Below are 24,393 nucleotides of genomic sequence, written 5' to 3' on the forward strand. Positions count from 1 at the left end.
TATCTTTCGCTGATAACTGTATCGATGCCACATTTCTGAAGAAATTCTACACCTTCCTATAAATTTGCAGATAGATTTCTTCCTGTGTTAGGGGAAGAGGAGCCACAGAAAAACCTCCTAATAGACGATTAGCTGAATAATCTGTCCCTGAATCCTCACAATTTACTCTCGCGTTTTATGAAAAGGGATTCAGTAGTGTAGTGGATGATCGGAACACCTTTATTCATGGGATAAGTCGACGCGTAAAGTTGCAAAATTAATTTGCGAGTCAGGTTGTTAAAGTCACGATTCTTTATACATAAACTTTGGGACGAGTGAATATTGGCAGCGAACGGTCAAGGTGAAGCTGATGGGCGAAAGCAAAATTAAATTCACGTCGATTTGGCAGTAGGGAAAGAGGTGAGAAAATCTGAGATGTCGAGAAATCTACCATGGCTGCCCCTTGAGGTTCGAGGTTGAGTCCAGGATTGAGCTTGAAGGTCAAGGGTGAGGAGGAGGACGAGGTGAGTGGTTGACGTCGTGTGTCATCCATAGAGAGAGAGAGAGAGAGAGTAGAGGAATCAGTGAAGTTACAAGATAACGAAAACTCGTTGAACAGTTCAGTCACTCGATTGTATGAGAGAGAGAGAGAGAGAGAGAGAGAGAGAGAGAGAGAGAGAGAGAGAGAGAGAGAGAGAGAGAGAGAGAGAGAGAGAGAGTAAATATTGACCTATAGACCCTCAAGGTATAGTGTATAAAGTAAAGCAAAACATATATTTACATTAGAAATAAAAAAAAAAAGAATATCACCCTCGGTGTTTTCAAATAAACCCGTTCGACCACAGACGGATCCCGTGCAATGATTCTGTGATGCATGATCGACTACGATAGTGGCAAAGACAAGGATCTAATCGTAAAGTTATGTGGTCTGAGCGACCTATAATTTAGCACATCTCTCTCTCTGTTGACACTGTGTACAAGCCTTGAATAACTCCTAAGAGTGTGTAGTATCTTTAGTGAATGTCTTTAAGTTGAGATCAAGTTAGACCTGTAGTGGTGGGCTGTTGGTACTCATCAGAATCGTCTATCAAAGTTTTATATAAAGTGACAAGTGATTTTGCATTTTGAGTAGTTTTACTGACCAGTAGTAGTTAGGGGAGGTAGGTCCCAACGAGTTGTTGTATAGGGATGACTTACGAATGAGGTCTGTTCGAGGTCTCCGATGGCCATCAAAGGCACCATCATTACGTGCAGGAGGCGAGGAAACTCCCTCAATACCTGTGAACACCAGGACTCTGTGCACTGAAAATGCTATTCCGACTCACGAGAAATGGTACGAGTATCCATGGATGCCCCAGTGTAATGCCTGCATGTAAAATTCAGTTACCCATTTCCAGAGGCAAATTTAAGGGATTTGGTTTCAGTGTCAGAATGAGGCTTTATTTTTTTATTATTTCCAAAAGGAAAATACAACATGGAAAAAAAAATATATATATATATGGTATTCGAAGCCCCGAGTTGACTCGTATTCGGACTGAGTTTAATTTCGAACGTGTGTCGAGTTTTATACATCAAACCACTTTATTTTTGGTCTTATATATATATATATATATATATATATATATATATATATATATATATATATATATATATATATATATGCAGATGCCTCTGAGCATTGATACGCGATTCCACTAACTGTTTTACCAGTTAGACTATAGCGTCATCATAACCGATAAATCAAACGTTCTCAGCAATTCTGTAGTGAGAGAAGACTTGATGTCTACACCTTTTGCTTTGAGCAGCTTGATGCGTTTATTGTTATAGATGTACAGAGAGTATTGGATCCCAAAGCTTTACAGTTCAGCTCATGACTGTGGAGTTCTCTCGATCACTTACCCTCCGACTAATGGCTAGACAGACAACATATTCGTTGAATGTATTACGTTCATGTAGATGAAGTCACAACTTTCCTTACCTGCCGGATCACTAGAGTTGTATTCAAAATTTGAAATTACATTGTTGAACAGGTGTTTAAACGAGTGGGTGACCTTTGATAAACTTAGTGGAAGGAAAAGAACTGTTTACCAACTGCCGGTTGTATATTAGAGGAAATGTAATTACAGACACCAGGTTTTAGCTCAGTATTTATAGAAACTACACATAAAAAAAGGTATTAATTAAGGTCATTATTTACATGTCTCTGTCTGTAACTTGAGTGTAACACCACTTCCCTGTTACTGCAAATACCGAGCGATCCACGAACTACATGGAGACGCGTAGTTAGGTCCCTGGTGTAGAGGTGTGTCTGACAACGGAGGACACTTTTACGTGCCCTAAGTTTAGTCCATTGACAGCACGTCGCCCCCTGTATACCACATCGCTACAATGCAGTCTATCCCGTGTACGCCCATTACCCTCTTGCAGTTCCTCTGGCAAAGGGGGTCCTGAAGGGCGACGTAACGGGTGGCCGTCACATCCACCACCGTGATCTCCGTCACCGTCACGTTCCTCGTCACAGTCTTCTACCGTCACATCCATCATCTTCGTCACTTATAGCGTCACAGTTTGCTACCATCACGTCCCTCGTCACCATCACCCGTAGTGAGAGCATCACAGTCTCCTACCGTCACATCGAACGTCCTCGTCACCCGCAGTGACGGCGTCACATTCTCCTGCCAGTACAATAAATGCCATGTCCCCTTCATGCTTCATCCGCTCGGCATTTAAATGTGAACATATGTTCAGCCATCCATCATACTGAATGTTCACTTACCATCCCAGTTCTTATCTCAAGGGACACAAGTAAAGCTCTCCGTTTACGTGTTAATTTCATCCTTTGTCTCGTATATTTTTTCTTCACAACACGACTAGAAAAAATCGACGGTCGGGATAAATGTTATCATATCTAAGACAGGTTAAATCCTGACTTTTAGATTGCCACTGGATATACAAGGCTTCGTTCATTACGATATCTGTTCGCCTGGCATAATGAAGGCTTTATCAAGAATCGTAAACTTGACGCTCTTTTTTTTTTTTGAGAGAGAGAGAGAGAGTTAGGTGATAACTTCTGCCCAGCAGCTCGGGGAGAATCCTCCGTATGAATAATCCAAAGCTAAATCAGATCAAATCTTCTCAAGGGTATTCGAGTCTCGATAGCAACAACTGTAATCTGTAGTGAAAAGGGTTTCGATCTTTTGGGCATGAGATATAATCGGGAGTTGATTGAATTTGGGTAAAACGAGATAAACGTAATTAAGACCCACATACAACATACGTGTGCAGAGAAATAAGTGTGTTATATGAGACTGTCACATTTACCTCCTAATTAAGACTCACATACAACATACGTGTGCATAGTAATAAGTGTGTTATATAAGATTGTCACATTTACCTCCTAATTAAGACCCACATACAACATACGTGTGCATAGAAATAAGTGTGTTATATAAGACTGTCACATTTACCTCCTAATTAAGACCCACATACAACACACGTGTGCATAGTAATAAGTGTGTTATATAAGACTGTCACATTTACCTCCTAATTAAGACCCACATACAACACACGTGTGCATAGTAATAAGTGAGTTATATAAGACTGTCACATTTACCTCCTAATTAAGACTCACATACAACATACGTGTGCATAGTAATAAGTGTGTTATATAAGATTGTCACATTTACCTCCTAATTAAGACCCACATACAACATACGTGTGCATAGTAATAAGTGAGTTATATAAGATTGTCACATTTACCTCCTAATTAAGACTCGCATACAACATACGTGTGCATAGTAATAAGTGTGTTATATAAGACTGTCACATTTACCTCCTAATTAAGACCCACATACAACATACGTGTGCATAGTAATAAGTGTGTTATATAAGATTGTCACATTTACCTCCTAATTAAGACCCACATACAACATACGTGTGCATAGTAATAAGTGAGTTATATAAGATTGTCACATTTACCTCCTAATTAAGACTCGCATACAACATACGTGTGCATAGTAATAAGTGTGTTATATAAGATTGTCACATTTACCTCCTAATTAAGACCCACATACAACACACGTGTGCATAGTAATAAGTGAGTTATATAAGACTGTCACATTTACCTCCTAATTAAGACTCACATACAACATACGTGTGCATAGTAATAAGTGAGTTATATAAGACTGTCACATTTACCTCCTAATTAAGACCCACATACAACATACGTGTGCAGAGAAATAAGTGAGTTATCTAAGATTAATTGCCACATTTACCTTATGATTAAGACCAACATATGTAGATGACTAAGTTATAAATGATCATTTGACATCCCAACGGCGTTTTTCCTCGTTGAAATAGTGAATAAATAAAAAAAATGGATTGTTCAAATTTTCATTCGAAACCTGGATATAACATTTTTCTGTTTCTTATTTGGCATTTCCCGCATTAACGATGTAGCGCCAGAAAGAGACAAAGAAAAGTCCTCACTCGCTCATATACATTCTATATCTGTCATGTGCAATGCACAGGACTCTATCCACAACCAGGCCACAGAGACGTATCCTTAATTCCCCCGCGGCTGTATTATACGCCCTGGTTCAATCCAGTGATAGCACGTCGCCCCCTGTATACCATATCGCTCCAGTTCATTCTATCCCGTGCACGCCTATCACCCTCTTGGATTTGTTTTCCATAGGACATTGCACATAAATGATATCACCATCAACAACCCTCTCACTGAGTGAGCAAAGCTCAGGGAGTTTCTCATGAACGTTTCGAAGAATTTTTCACTAGATGAGACACAGTTGATGGTAAATGGCGCAATATACAATACATATGGTCACCATGTCCTACCACTCCGTAGTGAGTTTAAACATACCATGCCATGTTTCATCCACCATACCTTGCTATGGTTCATTTTACCACTCAAAACCATGTTGCATTTAAACATACCCTGGCATGGCACATTTCAACACACATTTTCATGTCAGCACCCTGCCATGGTTAATTTCACCATACCCTGACATGTTTTATTTCACCACAGAAAACCATGTTTCATTTCACCATACCCTGACATGGTTCATTCCACCATACATTGCCGTGGTTCATTTCACCATACCTTGCCGTGGTTCATTTCACCATACCTTGCCGTAGTTCATTTCGTCACACCATGCCGTGGGTCATTTCGCCATACCGTGCCGTGGGTCATTTCACCATACCGTGCCGTGGTTCATTTCACCATACCGTGCCGTGGTTCATTTCACCATACCGTGCCGTGGTTCAGCTCACTATACCGTGCCGTGGTTCTCCCTCACCATTATAATCTCATTTCTAATAATCTTCCATCTCCAATGTATATTTGACATTAATGTCTGTCATTTGCTTTAGACAAAAAGAAATTACCTTTGATAACTGGTCCTATTTGAACCTTGCTACTCTTGTAAATACATAAACATCCTTTTTTTTCTGTTTCGTTCCAATATGGGAGGGAACACAATGGAATACACCAACGTTCCTGTTCGGTTTTAGCGCTTTTCATGAAGCTGCAAAAGTCACTAATAACCACTTCAAACTATGATTGACTGTCATTAGGTATAGGTAATGTTGAAAAAGCTGCATGAAATTAAAATACACATTCCACTCTATTACGCCCCTCAACTAAATCCTACAAACTCGTTGCATTTGGCTAATCTGACAATCTGTAACAAACGATTCTGCCTGCATTGCTTTGGATACTCTCTCTCTCTCTCTCTCTCTCTCTCTCTCTCTCTCTCTATATATATATATATATATATATATATATATATATATATATATTAGAAAGGAGCACAGTTGAGCGCGTGATCAAGTATATTCCTATGAGTCCACGTGGAAAATGAGGCGCGATAATTTCTCAAGTGCACTTTCGTGTAATGATCACATCATCAGGGGAGACACATAAATAGAATTTGTCAGTTGATATACAACGAAGAAACGTAGTTTGGACGCCATCTGATAAACAAATGACTACACACACATACCCACACACAAACACACACACACACACACACTTTAGCCTATGCCATGTACCCATTTTATGGACAAAGTCCCTAGGGGAGGATGAACAGGTGGGTGGACTGTGGACCGGCTGCCTCGAGCAGGGTTCGAACCCATGCGGGTTTGATCCGAGGCGGCCCCTTGCGTGCGTGATTGGTCATCAGTGCTATAACCGCTACAACATGTAGTTCTGCTCGTATTACAACATGTATTGTTGTGTAGTTTATAGGCATACACCACGCTCTCTCTCTCTCTCTCTCTCTCTCTCTCTCTCTCTCTCTCTCTCTCTCTCTCTCTCTCTCTCTCTCTCTCTCTCTCTCTCTCTCTCTCTCACGCATCCTCTTACTTTAGAAGAAGAAAAATAATGCCCCTTGATTATGTACTATTCCAGCGAGAGGTGGAACCTAAATAAACTCTACATGATGCCTCACTCTTCTTCTATACACTTCTAAACAATAAACTCGAAAATTGGATTCTGACTTATCAGTGGCCTGGGTGATATTCTCTCATCAAAAGATGATAAAACAAACTTTTCCATCCAGAGTTCCTGTAACTATTCCTGCCAAAATGGCCCGTAATTTTGGCTTTGAGGAGATAAGATAACATCGCTCAGACCGAGTCCCGTCTTTCTGTCATTTGGACTGTAAGTAAAGAGGCCTCCACAGACGGCCATTACCCTCGGTGCCGGTGATCATCAGAGTGTTCGTTAGTGTGAAGTATTTTGGTTGTCGAGTGGCACTGGAGGAACGAGATTTGAGGTGAACTGTGTGGCTTGTATGGTTGTGGGGAGGGAGGCGCTCTGATTCTGTGGTGAGGGAGTGATGGAAGTGAGGCTCCATCATGTGGCGAAGACTGATGATGATAATGCTCCAACATGTGGCGAAGACTGATAATAATGCTCCAGCATGTGGCGTGGACTGATAATAATGCTCCAGCATGTGGCGAGGACTGATGATAATGCTCCATCATGTGGCTTGGAAAGTAGAAGAAACTCCGTCATGCTGATCAAAGAGCCCAGGAGTGGATGACGGGTCGCAGTCTTCTGTGCTGGAAGTTGAGGTTCCAGCGGTTGCAGCCAGGAACAATGGGAGGCTGACGCAGCACCTGCTCTGGTGAGTGGAGGTCAAGTGGAGGCAAGCAGGAGAGCGGGGGGAACAATACCACCACTTGGGAATCGGCTGATGAAATGTGGATGTGAGGAACACTGACAGAAAGGGATCTTAAGGAGCAAGTTGTGGTAGCATGGAGGCAAGGGTGTTTTCGAGTCGATGTTAGATAAACTGGAATTGAAGGCAAGAGACGGGGCGAGAGTGGACGCGAGGTGAGATGAGTGGAGAAGCCTTAGGTACGAAGAGAAGGGGAGAGAGAGAGAGAGAGAGAGAGAGAGAGAGAGAGAGAGAGAGAGAGAGAGAGAGAGAGAGAGAGAGAGATCAGAAGCTATGCTGACAAGACTGTCTGGGGCAGCTCCACCCAACCCATCATGTCTGAAGTCTCCCAGAGAGCCTCTGTCCTTTTCCATTTTGCTCCTCCCGTCTTCCATCTCCCATCACCCACAACGGTGATCAGCTTTTCCTAACTGCGTCACCCGCATGTGTGTGTGTCTGTTTGTCTCTCTCGCATATTAGTGAACATGTTCCTCTTGCATAGTATTTACATCCCTTATTTCCTGGTACCACATTCGTCATCTTCCACACATTCCTGTTTCCTCGAGGCCTGTGATGGGTTCTTTGTACATTGTGACTGACTGTTTGTGGCGCTCTGTACACTATCTGTTGACCCAGTCTGGTTATCCTTCCCTGAGGTAAGGTATAATGATCTTGTGTCCACCGTCTGTTTATCTTGTGGCTGACCATCTGGTGTACACAATATACTTGTTGACCCACTCTCGGTGACCTTCTCCTTGAGAAAACCCTTATCTTTTTAAACATTTTGCTATCTTGTTTACCATCAAAACTAAACTCCCATTGGAGGATTAAAGATAACGTGAGTTTAAGATATCTGTTTGTGTTTTTCGCTTTGTGATATGTGTTCTGTTATTTCTATTGTTACTAAAGCCTCCTTCACTTCATCTCTGTCCTCCGGATTTTACATTGCTTTAAGTTTCTTTATCATTTATGGTTATCATTGTATTCCCATGATTCCGTGTCCGGCACTTTATTCTAGATCAAGGTTGTGTAGCTTATGAAGTTAGATCAGAGTTGCATATCCTGAGAAGTTACAACAGGATTGCATAACGTATGAAGTTAGACCAAGGTTGCATAACTTTTAAAGTTAGACCAAATTCTACTAACCTTTAAAGTTTGTGTTGTGGGTTATCCACTCTAGCTGAAGAACTAATTCATGCCATAACTTGTACACTAATAAGTCGTTAATTGCCTTAACTTTCCATTTATAATGCAATAAGGCCACACAGTTCATGTTAGCCACAGAGTGTTGATAGAGTTATTCTGAACCTTGCTTAATGAAAATAGAAATATTATTGTCCCTTTAATTCTGAATTAAATTTCTCATCGTATAATCTTATTATACAACTATGAATGTACCTTACAGTGAAGCAAGTAAGACTGCGGAGTCTACCTCTCCATTCACTGAGGCCTAATTCATCCCACGCGTGTGTCGCAAGAAATGATAAGCCTCAGATGTGTACCATTGTGACCCAGAGTAAAGTTGAGCTTAGCTTAAAACCCCCCACAGCTGAGCCACAACCTCTCCTGATATTAGATCCGACTCCCTCACTAACTTGCTTAAGTGCTCTAACTGCGCCAACACCCTTTTCCTCCTTAGAATTCCCCGTCTCGGCAAAAGAAGAAGAAGAAGAAAAAGACAGTCTAGAGGAGATTGATAAACCTAAACTTTGAAGAATTGTTTAAGGGATCTTAATACCCTGTCGTTCAGGCGGCTCCACGAGAAGGGGGCTGCATGAGGAGAGCTGCTCCTTCGGTGGAATCCCTTGAGTTCTTTGAAGACACCAACACCAGAAGGACCTCACGTTCTTCTCCTGATGGAGAGGGTAAAAGAAAGGTTTAAACACAGCAGTAGCTGTCATATATCTTAAACCAAGTGCCCTCACTGTATTACACGGTGTTTCACTGTAATACAGTGGAACTGTGAAGCGTCTCTAAGGTACAAATGATCATATATCCAACCTTCCCTAAATAACAAGCCGTCAACTATCCAGTTTTAAGAGAGAGATCCTGAACGACACAAATGATGATTCGGACGTCATAGGAAAGGACCGCTCGTAAAGCAGTGATGAAAGACGTGGGGCAACAATTTATATACACTTAAATCTACCCTGAACAAAGAATCAGCTGAATTCTGCTGCAGATTCGATCACCGACGAAGATGTTTGGTACAATAATTGGTTACCTGTTGGTCCTGTAAATAACGATGAACTCAAGTCTCTCTTTCGTTATCATTTCCTTTATGAAATGACTTGTCTTGGGAGACTTTAAGACGCTCAGTATCATCAGTGGAAAAAAATTTAAGGAGCTAGTGAGGGGAACCAGGGAATTGATACTGTAAAACCTTATTTCTCTTCTCATCTGAATGTCGGTAACCCGATTGGTGTTGACGACCGTGCAGGCATCATGTCTGCCAGCAACCTATTTTTGTCCACTCCACACATACCCAAATGATGTTCCACGAAGCCACGGAGCTCGTATGCAATTCTAAACTGACGACCTTCAAGAAGTCGTCTCCATGTGAATATAATTTCAAGAAATAGACTAGGGTTCTTTCCCATGGATCGTCAGTGTAGTTAGCTCTGGTGACGAAAATAGCAGCAAGTCAAGAAATTTATGGTGATTAAGGGGGATCCCTTGCAACGGTTACGACCAGACAGGGCAGACAGTGCTTGGTCTACACAGATTGGTGTTGGACGGCGGGAATCAAGTCTGATGTTTGGATTTAGATAAATCTGTTAAGTACTGGCACCTGATGAGGTGGATGTCTCCACGAAACATGTCGCGCCACATGTATAGAAAAATTACATGTGAAATGAAATTGTATGAACTACTGATGTATGATTTCACCCTCATACTATCGTCGCAAACAAGTGTGATCATCATCATCATCTCTCTCTCTCTCTCTCTCTCTCTCTCTCTCTCTCTCTCTCTCTCTCTCTCTCTCTCTCTCTCTCTCTCTCTCTCTCTCTCTCTCTCTCTCTCTCTCTATGTATAATGTGTGTGTGTGTGTGTGTGTGTGTGTACGGTCCCGACCGGTGAACGTGGCCAACTTCCTGAGTGCTGCAGGAGCCTGACAAAGAGACAAGTTAGGGCAAAAAAAGTAAGGTAAGGTATCTGTTCTAATGTCATTCTCCAAACCTCCGTCCTGAATGGTTCGTCAGGAGATTAGGTACGCTGCTCATGTACCTCCATGTAACTAAAAAGGTTTCGATAGCCATGGAACCTGAGTGTATGAACCCTCTCTCATGATGTGAATTTAAGGTTCTTCTTAATCTGCAACTTAACTCATGTACTGCTACCGTGAGAATCTCTGTCCATTTTAAGTGATTGTGACGCCACACGTTGAGGGAGAACACACTCGAGAGATGTTTGGCTAACTGGCCCTACAGACGGGGAGGCAGTGGTTACAGACAACACCACACCTTCAAGTACATCCTTCTGACGAGCCCAACACTCTCGTCTTGGTCGTCAAAGTCACTCGTAACTGAATCATTCAAAAAGTGAATCAAATAATTTTTTGGCATGAATTTTACCACGAGAGCCAAAAAGACTTTAAATGTTTTGACACAGATAGAAATAGCGAGGACATATAAGTCTCTCAATTGTCCCCAAACCCACAGCAGTAATTGGACCATAAGACTAGGAAATCATTATGTCTTCCAAGAAGACAAAGGTATGTCTTCGATTTTATACCAAACTTCACCTCTAACTTGTGGCGTAGATCTTCTTTGATCGCTAAGGTTAGAACATAAAAGATAGAATGAGCTTTATGCAAAGGATCGGATGGTTTATAGCATACTTCACGAGGCAAGTGCATTGGACTCTGAGGAAAACTGAAGCTCAACAGGATACAAGGGTTCCTGCTTAAGGAGAGAGGGTCGGTATCTGAAAGCACTTTTGTACAGTTACGACCAAAAGTTCTGACCCCTTGTCCGAAACTCTGATCAGCTGGAGCGAGACCTCGAACCGTTTCATCCTTGCAACTCTTTTGGCATCTCACTTGTGACCTACGGAGGCTGTGATGACTTTGCCCTGATAATTTTGCCTTTCACCCATCGGCTTTCTCACTCAAACTAGAACTGTAAGATGCTGGTAGCTCGGATGTAAGAAGTTTTGCCTATACGCCTGTATATTGAACAGTAAAGTCATTTTCTAGATATCTGCTCACAATGCTTCAAAATCCTCAACTTTGAGTATTAGCTAATGTGATGCTTAATCATTTTTTCAGTGTTTCCCAAATATGTTTGTTAAGTGGTACTGTAATCACGCTGATATTTTCGCCCTCTACTTGTCATAAGATGAGAGTTTACCATCCGAAATGTGATAGGCTTTGTAAGTCCCCCAGTGCTGGTACAGTATGTCAGCTCAACCTCTGGGTAGCCTTTAGCAAAATAAGCCTTTTTCAGCATCTATAATGCATGTGTTAATGGGCAGTATAGTGTGGCATTTCATTATCTACATTTCTTCGTGTCTAGAACTCCAAAATGACACCTTGTTTCCACACTGGCTCGCGAGTTCGTTTTCTATACTGAAAGTTTACGGAATAGTCTCTGCAGAGCTTGATCACTATGAAATAAAAGTACATTGTAAGTAAAATGTAAATTGTAAGTAAAATTCAAATTGTAGGTAAATTGAAGTATTTGTAATTGAAATTCCCTCTCTATCGGATCATAAAGAACAACACCTTCTCTCTTTTCAATACAAGCTGTGTATTTCACCCTAACTCGACAAGGTAATTCTCTTTTAACGTTCCAGTCCGTAAGGTGACGTATTTCTCGGTTTCATTTTCAACCTCGGTGACGCTGCAGTCCTAAGAGTGTGTTAAGATGGCCCGACTTTGGACAAAGGCCCAGAAAAGCCGCATAACTTCGTCTCTTCAGTACTGGGTCGCTAGTCCTTTGTTAATGTGGCCAAAATCTTAGAATGTCCTACCCATAAACGATAAAAGTCTGTTCACCTTATTACTGACGCGCGTTTTTACCTGGCATTTGTCATCATGAGTTATTGTATGTCATTTTTTTTTTCATTTAGGCTTCGAAGCTCAACAGAATTCACACTGTAGTTATGTATGTGTCTGTCTTTGTTTTTACTCTGTTTTTGCTCGTGTATGTCAAGCCGTGCGCGCTTACCCCGTAGGGTATGACCTGTTTCATGGCAGACAATACTGCGAATTGTTAATTAAGAGGTAATCCTCTGAATGATTTACAATCTTGTCTCTCGAATCTCCTAAAGTTTGCCAATTACGAGAGTCAGCCTTGTTTGGTAATGACCTCCGGGCGGGGATGTAGTTACTTCTTTACTTCTTTTGAGGTTCTGTGGTACCGTTACAAGTAGCTGGTCACTCCTTGAACCTCTCCCATGTACTACGTGACTCGCTGTGAAGAGCAGTCAAGGGCTGAACAACCTCAGTTTCGGCTTCATTTATTGTTCTTTGCTAAAAGTTATCAGAATCTGCCGTTTTCTTCAGCTAGTAACCACTGAATCCTGACCGGGATAGTTTCATCGTGTCTATCAGTTAATTGCAGAATGTTCTCCACCACTAGCAATGGGTCGAGGCTTCTGAACCAAGAATTATCTTCATTAGTAAATGCGAATGAATTTTTCCTTTCCCATGGTTTCACCGTCTTCAACAAATTTACCGTTTTCTGTGAACAGAGGAACAGTCGAGTGTGTAATGACTTTCTTGCGTCTAATAGAAGTTAGTACTTTGGTAACTTTAGCAGAGCAAACTTCATATCTACATTTTCTTTGGTGTATAAAGTTTCAGAATTGTGTTTTTCCTACTTGAATCTACTTAACTCACACTATAACTCTTTTTGAGTAACTCTTTTGAGTTACTTACATGCTCTTTTAAGCACAGAGGCCTAAAGCGAGTGTTCTTCCTTTCATACCTCCACTCATGTGGTGAATCTAGTCAAATATATACATACATACAGCAGAGAACATACATGTGAAATAAACCTGAATATCTAATTCTCCTTCAGGTGGAATCAGCCCAGACGTTTCGCTCCCATTTACCTGCAACGGCTTCAGAACCAAACGCTCCCCAACAATGCGGTATTCAAGCCTCGCACAACGCTATCTGGGTGGTTTCAGCGACCAGCAAACTCCTCCTCCGCCGCCCACTGCTGATGGCGAGAGATATCTTCAAAGGATTCGATTCCACTCACAGGTATAGTGTACATATTTCCTGCATTACATATGGCTCTTCTGAAACCCTTGCGTATGTTCTTTTTATGGGATTTAATGGTCCTTATTAGCCAAGGGTCACTAAGGAGTTAGAAACCATACTAGATGTTCGAACGTATGACAAAAGCATACGTCATACATGTTTTACGAGTGCTTACGATGCGTCATGTCATACATGTCTGACGTTACAAAAGGAATCAGATTCAGATGGGAATGATACACGGGATAATTTACCATGTTGTTATGGAAATTCCACACCTAGATTACCATAAGACGAGGGAGCGTAGTGAGGAATTTGAAGTATAGGTGGTGCGATGTCGTAACATCTCGCTATGGGTCTGGCACAGTTCCGAAGACAAGTGCAAGAAATCTTGTTTGTGGCTATATATCCAGGTAGTCTGCAAACCAGTCCTTAGAACAATCATACAGAAGCACATATATAAGAACATACATATATATACTTTCTCAGTTGAGAATCGTTAAATTCAAATCTAATACTATAGTCTAAGTAAGCCTTTTCAGACCCTAAGCTTATGTCAGCTTACAGATTTTTTCTTCTGATTCATGTAATCTCTGAGGAGGTAGATGACCTTATATAAACTCTGAGGAGGTAAATGACCTTATATAAACTCTGAGGAGGTAATGACCTTATTTAAACTCTGAGGAGGTAATGACCTTATATAAACTCTGAGGAGGTAATGACCTTATATGAACTCTGAGGAGGTAAATGACCTTATCTATTAACGTAACTGCCAATTAACCAGTTAATTTTCGCATCCTCAACTTTTCCAACTTCTTCCTTAGTATTAGGATCTCCAGTATACTTATCTCTCTCTCTCTCTCTCTCTCTCTCTCTCTCTCTCTCTCTCTCTCTCTCTCTCTCTCTCTCTCTCTCTCTCTCTCTCTCTCTCTCACGTTAACGACGGACTTCCTTCCACGTCATATATCTTTCTGTCTTCCCCCCCCCCCCCCCTTGAAGGCGCCTTTGTCTCCCATGTACACGAGAGCTTCGTCCTCTTTCCCTTACCTCAGCGTGGCGTGCCTTCCTCCTCCTCCTCCTCCTCCTCTCGGACCCAACTGACACACTTCAGCGTAGCTACGACGTTAATTGGATGACATTGGACCCTGGAGGACCATGAAGACCCATAAATAGCGCTGCATTCCATTTCCTACCACATTTACGGTTACCGCTAAGGGATAGCGAAGACCCTCGTAAAATACCTTGTATGTTCTTAACGTGCGACATCTTTTTTCTTTCATCTCTTTTATGATACTTTCTGGCAACTCTGGGCCACGTCCGGGCCCAGCGGAATCGTGGGCGAACGCCGATAAGGCGACAATTCACTGCAAGAGATCTTGTGGACTGGAGTACATTCCTACTATTGATTAGATCCATTTCCAAATCCCTCCCTGTGTCTTATAGCCGTGTTGAACACCTCTCTCTCTCAGCTCTTCCCTTCCTCACCGTGGTCCCGCAAAGGCCCTGTGGCCCCGCAAAGGCCCTGTGGCCCTGCAAAGGCCCTGTGGCCCTGCAAAGGCCCTGTGGCCCGTTCTTAATCTTGATCCCTCTCTCTCTGCCGCTTCCTTAGTTCTCTCGCATCACTTGCCTCCTTACAGGACGTCGACCGGCAGATTATCAAGAATTTCACATCCACCAGACTCCTTTGCGTCACTACACTGAGACACGACGAATAAACACCTCACCTGTACTCATCAGTCCACGGAGGAACGCCACCTCTCTACGTCATTAGATGGACCCACTGATCATTTTGCGGTTTGTTCTCTTTACCTTAGAGTACATACTGGGAGCGCCAAGAGGCCTGGTAATGTCTCATGCATATACTGTCTCCTTGGGTATTCATAATATGCAATGTATTCATGGCGTGTCGGCCATTTCAGACGTCTGTTGGTACAACCAACCCAACCTCCCCCCCCCCTGAAGCACTTCGCGACCAAAGTTAAGCTATTACCCTCTTTGATAATCTCCGAGAGATCGGATTACCACTCGCCATAATTATGTTACCAAGTGTGTGTGTGTGTGGGGATGTATGGATGGTCTTCTTCACTGGTGTTCAATGGCTTCCTTTTCGAGGTAGGGAACTTGTTGAGCGACGGTGGGCGAGAGAGAGAGAGAGAGAGAGAGAGAGAGAGAGAGAGAGAGAGAGAGAGAGAGAGAGAGAGAGAGAGAGAGAGAGAGAGCCCGCTTTAATTAAACCCCCCCTCGAGGAATATACGAGGTCTGGCTACTGGCATCAGTCGGAAGTTGGCTGGATCTGACAGCTTCCACCAGGGCAGCTGTTCTCATCACGATATCATGACGTGTTGGCCCAGTGTGACACACGAGTTCTTTCCCTTCTTCTCTGTTATCAGATCACAGTCATGTGGTCCCCCAGGACAGGGATATACATTAGAGGCTTCATCCACAAACTCTCGTATTCATGCAATCTTGCGTCGGTCACATTCACTTGAAGGCTCTTTACGAGTATTATATGTTAGGGAACCAGGCTTAGGAGTGTGCAGTGGTATATCAGATGGTTCTGATACCACAAGGGAACCTGTTTGTGAATCTTGTAAACGCATTCAGGCCAGTGGTCAAGAGACTGAGACGAGACATGATGAGGTTAGGATAACGATTCCATATCTCTTCCTCGATCCTGTTCTGGTCAGTTGATCACAACAACATTACGGCAGTGTTATAACCACACGACACACGTAGTTCCAGATGATCCTCTGTACCTCCACCAGGATCTCCAGCAATCTGACATCTATCTGAAAATTGCTGTTTGCCGAAAGTTAGAAATTTCCAGAGAGATAGATAGATGGAGAGAGAGAGAGAGAGAGAGAGAGAGAGAGAGAGAGAGAGAGAGAGAGAGAGAGAGAGAGAGAGAGAGAGAGAGAGAGAGAGAGAGAGAATGTTAATTGATGATTTGCATATTTCATGACTACAAAAGTAAATGGCAATAAAAAAAGAGAAAATCTCATGGAGCGCCAAGCGTTTCTGTAAATATCAAAGGCTCTACCCTGAATTTGTAATTAGTATTTCATGTCAGAATTATCATAAGAGTTGGTTGCACCTATAAACATATATATATATATATATATATATATATATATATATATATATATATATATATATATATATATATATATATATAGAGAGAGAGAGAGAGAGAGAGAGAGAGAGAGAGAGAGAGCTAGCGTAGTGTTACCGGACTCCCCTTGCTCGAGGTTACACTGCGAGTAAAAAGTCGCCTTTAGCGAGAATCTGTATCACTGGGAGTACAGTCTCCTCAAAGAACTTCAAACTCCAAAGGAGTCCGCATTACCTTGCGACTGGAAGTAGCGCAGCCTCGAGCTGACTCGGTCTCTAGAATGGTCCTGGGCAACAGCAGGACTCCTTCATAGAAAATGGTCTTGGGGGAGATTGTTAAAGAACAGAACGAACGTTGCTTACGTTCGAACCCATCAGTATGACTCGGACCGATCTACTTTCCTCTCGTTCTCCAATTTCCCTGCTGCATCGCGGCCTTTGGTTCCACCCTCCACACCTCACCCAACCCTCCCAGCCTCCTTTGGCAAAACATTGACCGCTTGTCACATCGTTGACAAACCATCCACTGCCCATTAATCACTGTTGCAGCAACGAGGAGAGGGGGGGGGAAAAATATATTTCTCTAATTAGAATTGATGTTTGGAATTAAAAGCAAGCGCTGCTGGCGAAGGAATCTCTCTCTTGAGTGATTGATGTTAATTTGCAATTCCGAACAGCCCCACCGACTGGAACTTTTCACCATAAGCCTGGCGGGAGCGCAGTGGATCTGGGAGTAAAGAATGGAAAGTTTTTCATACTCATTTGCATACTGGAAGCTCTCGTGGCGCGGGTGTACTGGAAGTCTATTGCTGGAAAGCACGTCAAAAACTGATGGTTGAACACGCTGGCAAAATGTTGCTGATTTATGATAACTAATGATGATGGAACACGCTGGCCTAACTGTTACAGGGATTGATTTATGATAACTAATGATGATGGAACACGCTGGCCTAACTGTTACAGGGATTGATTTATGATAACTAATGATGGTGGAACCCACTGGCAAAACTGTTGCTGATTTATGATAACTAATGAAGGTGGAACATACTGGCAAAACTATTGCTAATTTAAGATAACCAGTGATGTGATTTTCTTTCGGGTGTCGAGTTTAAGACTCGTTATGTTGGTAGTTTGGTTGTTTAGGCTGTGGGACTATCGACTGCCAGGGTCGTTAAGGTCCTCGGGTGTTGATGTATGACCTGCCAATTGACGAAATCCAGATATTCGATGAGTGAGATCACACATATACACTCTCTCACTGCATATGTGGCCATTGCTCATTTCGTTATGCAGTAGAGATTAGCCTTATTGCGCGGGATACGATATTTACTGCAATATTGAACTTCCTACAGAAATTCGTTCATGAAAATCATGATATAACCCTTCAGAAGCAGTCTATATATATATGTTGGAAAGGATCACACTTTTGCGCGTGATCAAGATATTCCTATGAGTCCACGGGGAAAATGAAACACGGTAAGTTCCCAAGTGCATTTTCGTGTAATAATCACATCATCAGGGGAGACACAAGAAAGAAATATAAGTCAGTTGATTTACATCGAAGAGACGAAGCTAGGGCGCCATGTGGTAAATATGCGATTGATCAATCACATGTTTACCACGAGTCACCACGGGTCAGCCCGGGGTCGAGCCAACATAGGTTCGAATCTCGGGTATGACAGTAGGGCTACAGCCGGCCTGGTTGTTCATCTTCCCTCTGAAAAATGGGTACCTGTCTTCGACTGTGTATGTGTGATATACAAGGTTAAGAGACGGGGCAACACGAGTGTAAACACTCTCTCCTCGTAACACACAAGTAGTAATCACAAAACACAGATGGTAATCAAAAGGTGGCCCGAAATATGAAAAAAAGAATATGATCTTGACCAGAATTCAAATATGAATGTATGTAACAGTTAGGGGAAAAAAAAAGAGGAAGATATGAGACTCCGTGTTCCATAAGAACTTATGATCTTTCTTTTCCACTTTAAGTTCATCCAGGCGTAGAGCAGACCCGCTCACGTCGACTACTCGTGTTTTTACGGCGAGAGAGAGAGAGAGAGAGAGAGAGAGAGAGAGAGAGAGAGAGAGAGAGAGAGAGAGAGAGAGAGAGAGAGAGAGAGAGGATTTTATACTCGTGTTGCCCCGTCTCTTAACTTTGTATATATGTACCATGTCTTTACTCCTATGCATGCACACACACACACACACACACACACACACACACACACACACACACACACACACACACACACACACACACACACACTCACTATCTTATGCCAGGTACCCATTTTATTGACCTGCTCCTAGGGGAGGATAAACAGCTGGGTGAGCTGTGGGACTGGCTGCTGCAACTTGGATTCGAACCTATGGTGGTTTGATCCCAAGTGGCCCCGTGCGTGCATGATGGTCAGTAACGTTAACTGCTACGCCATGGAAGTCCATAATAGTGTGCATGACCTTGTGTATGAGTGTGTGTGTGTGTGTGTGTGTGTGTGTGTGTTGCGTGTGTGTTTGTGTGTGTGTGTGTGTGTGTGTGTGTGTGTCTAGATTGAGCTACGCTGAGCTTCAGGGTACGCCGGGACATTATGCACACGGATGACCTCAATTTACCCAAGTATCCCCAACCCATCGAGCAAAACTCCATCAGGGTAGATCAGGGGACGATGTGTATGTGTGTGTGTGTGTGTGTGTGTGTGTGTGTGTGTTGGCCTACTTTCCCTAACCATCCCAGACCTCACACTCACCCTTGTCTCAGGGTACATCAGGGAGCCATATATATATATATATATATATATATATATATATATATATATATATATATATATATGTGTGTGTGTGTGTGTGTGTGTGTGTGTGTGTGTATGTGTTTGTGTGTGTGTGTGTTTATCTTATGCTGAGGTCCCCACCCACCCAGCGGGCCTGGCCACTCTCCCGCCTCCTCCTCCTCTAACACAATAATGTGGTTCTACTTCCACCTGCATCGGGAAACAGCTCTGTAACTCACCCCTCCCCTCCCTCCCTCCACTCGCGCCTGTAAGGCCTGATTGGATTAGAACGCAAGCACTGAGTGCAGGCGGAGCTCCAAGCGGCTCCACCGACGTCTGTGGGGTGGGTGTGGGGCGCGGGGTGGAGGTTTGGGGAGGTTTGGGGCATCTCCTTTATCTTGAGGGAAAATGGAAAAAAAAAAAATGAAAAAAGACTGGAGGCGATGGAATGGCATCCGTTGTGGCGTTCCTGATTGGATTATTCTGTTATTGCCATCACGCGAACAGTTATGCCTCCCAGATCTGAGCACCTGCAATACTCATTTCCATATTTCTTGCTTCCTATATTTTTTCCCCTCTTTGCACGGTGGATATTTTTGTTACAAACTTCTCGCTTCAACTACTGAGAATTTTGAGGCAAATTTGACAGTTGCTCTTAAATTATGGTTTCTCTTAACTTTTTGTTAGCCAAGACAGTACGAGTTAACTAATTGACGATATATATATATATATATATATATATATATATATATATATATATATATATATATATATTTATGTATTAGCCTAAGCCAGGTACCCAAGATATCGACTATCCTCCTAGGGGAGGATGAACAGCTGGGTGTGCTTTTGTCGAGCGTATTTATGAACTCTGGCAGAAGTGATCGCTGTGTGAGGTCGTCATGGCGCATCCTGAACCACAGGGAAATCCACTGACTCCCTCCACCAAGGCTATTGACCAGTTTGCTATCTGGTTTTGACGCACACGCTGAGACCGCACCTTAACGCAGTGCTTCCACTTGACTGACGAATTAACCTTTGATATACGTCACTCAGATCAGCGTCGTTGGGGACCTGAGCGTCTCATGGACTGTAATGATCGGGGTAATGGATTCGTATGGTTGGCTACATCATCATGCACTGGTCATTAGTTTCATCTTTGCCAGCGATACTTTAGACCAATTACTGGGGTCTCTGGATACTGAAGAAGGTAGTGGTACTAATCTACTTCCCTTAGGATGGAGTGAAATGCAGTCATATAAAAGCGATGCACAATTGTATTACCAAGTATTCATTTTTATGTTAGCTGGGACGGCACGGGGAAATGAAGTCTTAACCGAGGCCATATCATTAACTTATATGTATATATATATATATATATATATATATATATATATATATATATATATATATATATATATATATATATATATTAGCCTGAGCCGGGTGACCCATTTTATCGACCCACCCTAAGTTAAGGGTGGATGAACCGTTGGGTCGATTTAGGATCGATTGCCACAACTAGAATTCGAACCTATGCTCTCGACCCTGGGCGGCCCCGTGAATGCCATCAGGAACGCTAACCACTGTATAATTCCAAGCCTTGATAGTTTCCTCGGCTTATAATGTGGTCTAAGGCTCAGCTCTCTCCTCTGATATACATCTATGAGGCCTGAATATCAATCAACATCTTGAGATATGTCAATCCTTCAGGACAAAGTGGCTGGCAATGTTATACTGTATATATAAAGATAGTTTGTAGCTCAAAGAGAAATTACCAAGTGTGTCTGGTATAAGACTTATATTCTGCTTACCTTCCAAAAGAAATGGACTCGTGCCTAAATATGTCTGTGGATGATGCCAGGGTCATGAGGGAAGCAAAGAGCGATAAGGATTGCATCAACTCATAAGGAGACTTACGATCTGTGAATTGGGCTGACCGTCCAGTTCCCAGATGTAGATGGTGATCGTTGGCTTAAATCTGTGAGGACAGATTACCACTCAGAGACTATGAGAAGCAACTGTTATAAGAGGTTGGGAGTCCGCCTTAGGGTTTCTGTTCTTCCGGGATGCGAAGCTCTAGGGTGTGGAGGATTAGGGGATCAGACCTGATGTACAGTGTTTCTGCCTATATTACCGCACTTACTTAGAAGGGTATTGGAATGCTAGTGGAAATATGATCCTGGCTTTTATAGAGGGGAAGATAACTCTTTGAGGTGCTAAAAGTTCTGAAAAAGAAGGAGTTAAGTACGGTTATAAAGTGGATAAATGGGAGAGTTTGATGTTGTGGATGGAAGTAGTGACACGAGGGTATATCACTGACGAATAGAGGAGTTGATGGCCACAACTAGAACAAAGATAAAGGAAGATTTAGTGATGAGAGAGTGTGTGTATGTGTGTCATTACTAAGAGTTCCATATTCTGATGAGAGATGGGAGATTGTCCACGAGTGCCATCTGTTGGAGGGATGTGGAAAACGCTGATCAGAGCCATCTGTTGGAGAGATGAGGAAGGGACTGATCAAAGCCATCTGTTGGGGTGATGGGGAAAAACGCTGGTCACAGCCATATGTTGGGGAGATGTGGAAAGCGCTGGTCAGAACCATCTGTTGGAGAGATGTGGAGGATAGTGGGTGCCAGTTATTAGTAAGAAGTGGACACTGGCAGTTAGAGAAGCTATATATAAGCTGAAGTTGTCTGAAAAGTCTGGTTTGAATGATGATCCTCCTCGCATGTGTTGAAATTAGCGTCTCCAGTCAAACAATGATGGTTACCATGATTAGGGATATAATCACCAGCGCCAACCTAACAATTATGGTTGTCACGACCAGGAACAAAACCAGGAGCTCCAATCTTGACACTCATGGTTGCCACGATTAAGAAGATGAGCTGCGCCAATCTGAGAAATTCATCTGATTAGGAAGAAAATCACCAGATCCGATCTGAGGAAATATGTTGGATGCGATTATGAACACAAATAAGACACGCACAAACCCGTCGTTCATCTTCTATTCTACGAAAAATAGATCAGTGTGATGCTATGTCGTACGACGTGAATAGTCGTTTAATGATAATGTCTCGACCTCGAGGATCGTATTGGGTGAGTTTGTAGACGCTGGTTTGGTGTAGTGACGTACAAGACCTGGCGCAGCTGGTCCTGACGAGGGAGCTCCTTCCCACGCCTCTTTTCCCCCCCTTCTTCCCCAACCACCTCCTCTCTCCCCCATTACCGGCCCCCAGCGACCACTCCTGCAGGTGACAGCCCGAAGGCTCCCTTGCTGGGCTGAGCTCCACGTAGGCACCAGGTAAATATTGGGTTTATTATTCTTTTTTGGAGTTACTCTTAGCTTATGGAGTTGTTCCCACTCTCTCTCTCTCTCTCTCTCTCTCTCTCTCTCTCTCTCTCTCTCTCTCTCTCTCTCTCTCTCGGTATGTATACAGAGAGAGAGAGAGAGAGATCGCCTGCACTGGGTTAGCGTAAGGACATGAGGGAGAGGAGTGTCCTCCGAAGCAGTTATTACACGGCAAACATCACCTCTCTCCCTGGTCGTCGACTCTGGGACTCTGGCGTTATTGACGCTTGTGAGCATGTGTCCACACCTGGGTTATGAGATGGCAGACTTCGAGAAGTTAACACGGTATCATTTCCATCACGCTGTACAGTGAGTGTGCCCTGTACAACCTCTGATGCTCGAAAGAGGGTCATTCAACGGTAGCACACTCACTTTCTCGGTGTTATTCTATTATCTGCAGCATCTAGGGGGAAAAAATATATTGTCCACAGTCAATCCAGCTGTTCATCCTTCCTTAAAGGCTGCTTGGTGAAATGGGTACCTTGCTCCGGCTAGCCTATAGACAGATAGAAAAATAGATAGATAGATAGACGGATGGATAGATGAATAGTTAGATAGATAGATGAATAGATGGATAGCGTTAATGATATGCCTTTATTAGTTCGTTCAGATACCTGTGCCGTCTCAACTACTAACAACAAACAACAGTGCTATAATTCGCCTATCACCAACTCGACGTTTTCCATCACAAAATTCAGGAAAGGTTACTGTTTTTGGTACAAATGAATCGGTCAATATCTCAAAAGACAGAGACAGCAGTATGGCAGTGCCAAAAGTCCCATTACCCGGCAATCTGCCACGTCGTGCAGATCTTTGTGTTGAAAGCTGTGGCTTTGCCGAGAGCAATCATCATTGTTAATTCACCCACGTAAACAGTGTTTGATGCCAGCATCAGCTTGCATTCCCCTGGAGGGGGGGGGGGGGGGGGGGGGAGGCTCCTGACTCACGCATCAGGAAGACCTGGGATGACCTGTCTATGAAAACGTCGACTCGGTTCACCGTCGCCTGCTTCTGTCTCTGGGTCTGTCTATCATGTCTCACTGTCGTGGTGGACAGGGGTAACGTCATTGCTTCAGTCGCCACGAGAAATGGTGGAAGATGGCGTAACGCGACACACACACACACACACACACCGCGATGCTGTTTTCTGTGGAGTGGTGTAGCGTTAGGAAAGGATGAAGGCACACGACTATGAATATGTATATATCCTATGAGTCCATGGGGAAGATGAAACACAGTAAGTTCCCAAGTGCACTTTCGTCTAACAATCACATCATCAGGGGAGACACGAGAAAGGTATAACAGTCAGCTGATATACAACGAAGAGACGTAGCTAGGACGCCATTTGGTAAACATATATATATATATATATATATATATATATATATATATATATATATATATATATATATATATATATGTGTGTGTGTGTGTGTGTGTGTGTGTGTGTGTGTGTGTGTGTGTGTGTGTGTGTGTGTGTGTGTGTGTATTTCTATGAGTTCACGGGGAAAATGAAACACAATGTTTCATTTTCCCCGTGGACTCATAGGAATATCTAGATCACGTGCAAAATTGTGATCCTTTCCAATATATATATATATATATATATATATATATATATATATATATATATATATATATATATATATATATATATATATATATATATATATATACATGCTCACGTGAGCGAGGTAAAGTCAGGAACAGATGACTGAGCCTTTGAGCGGAAAGGTCTTGACTTAGCTCCTTCCTCTGTTCCCTCTTATGGAAAGTAATAGAGGAAGG

At 42.7% G+C, this 24,393-nt stretch overlaps 1 protein-coding gene across 5 annotated transcripts in view; it reads left to right on the forward strand.

Annotated features, from left to right (window-relative positions):
- LOC139757444 (uncharacterized) overlaps window positions 1-24,393 on the forward strand; it is a 979,032-nt gene that overhangs the window by 439,238 nt on the left and 515,401 nt on the right. For all 5 annotated transcript variants that reach the window (XM_071677964.1, XM_071677968.1, XM_071677965.1 and 2 more), the window contains exon 17: window positions 13,187-13,374. In XM_071677964.1, coding sequence (XP_071534065.1) covers window positions 13,187-13,374 — 188 coding nt within the window. The remainder of the gene's footprint in view (window positions 1-13,186; window positions 13,375-24,393) is intronic.

Source organism: Panulirus ornatus, chromosome 26 (genome assembly GCF_036320965.1).
Source record: "Panulirus ornatus isolate Po-2019 chromosome 26, ASM3632096v1, whole genome shotgun sequence".
NCBI classification, from domain to species: domain Eukaryota; kingdom Metazoa; phylum Arthropoda; class Malacostraca; order Decapoda; family Palinuridae; genus Panulirus; species Panulirus ornatus.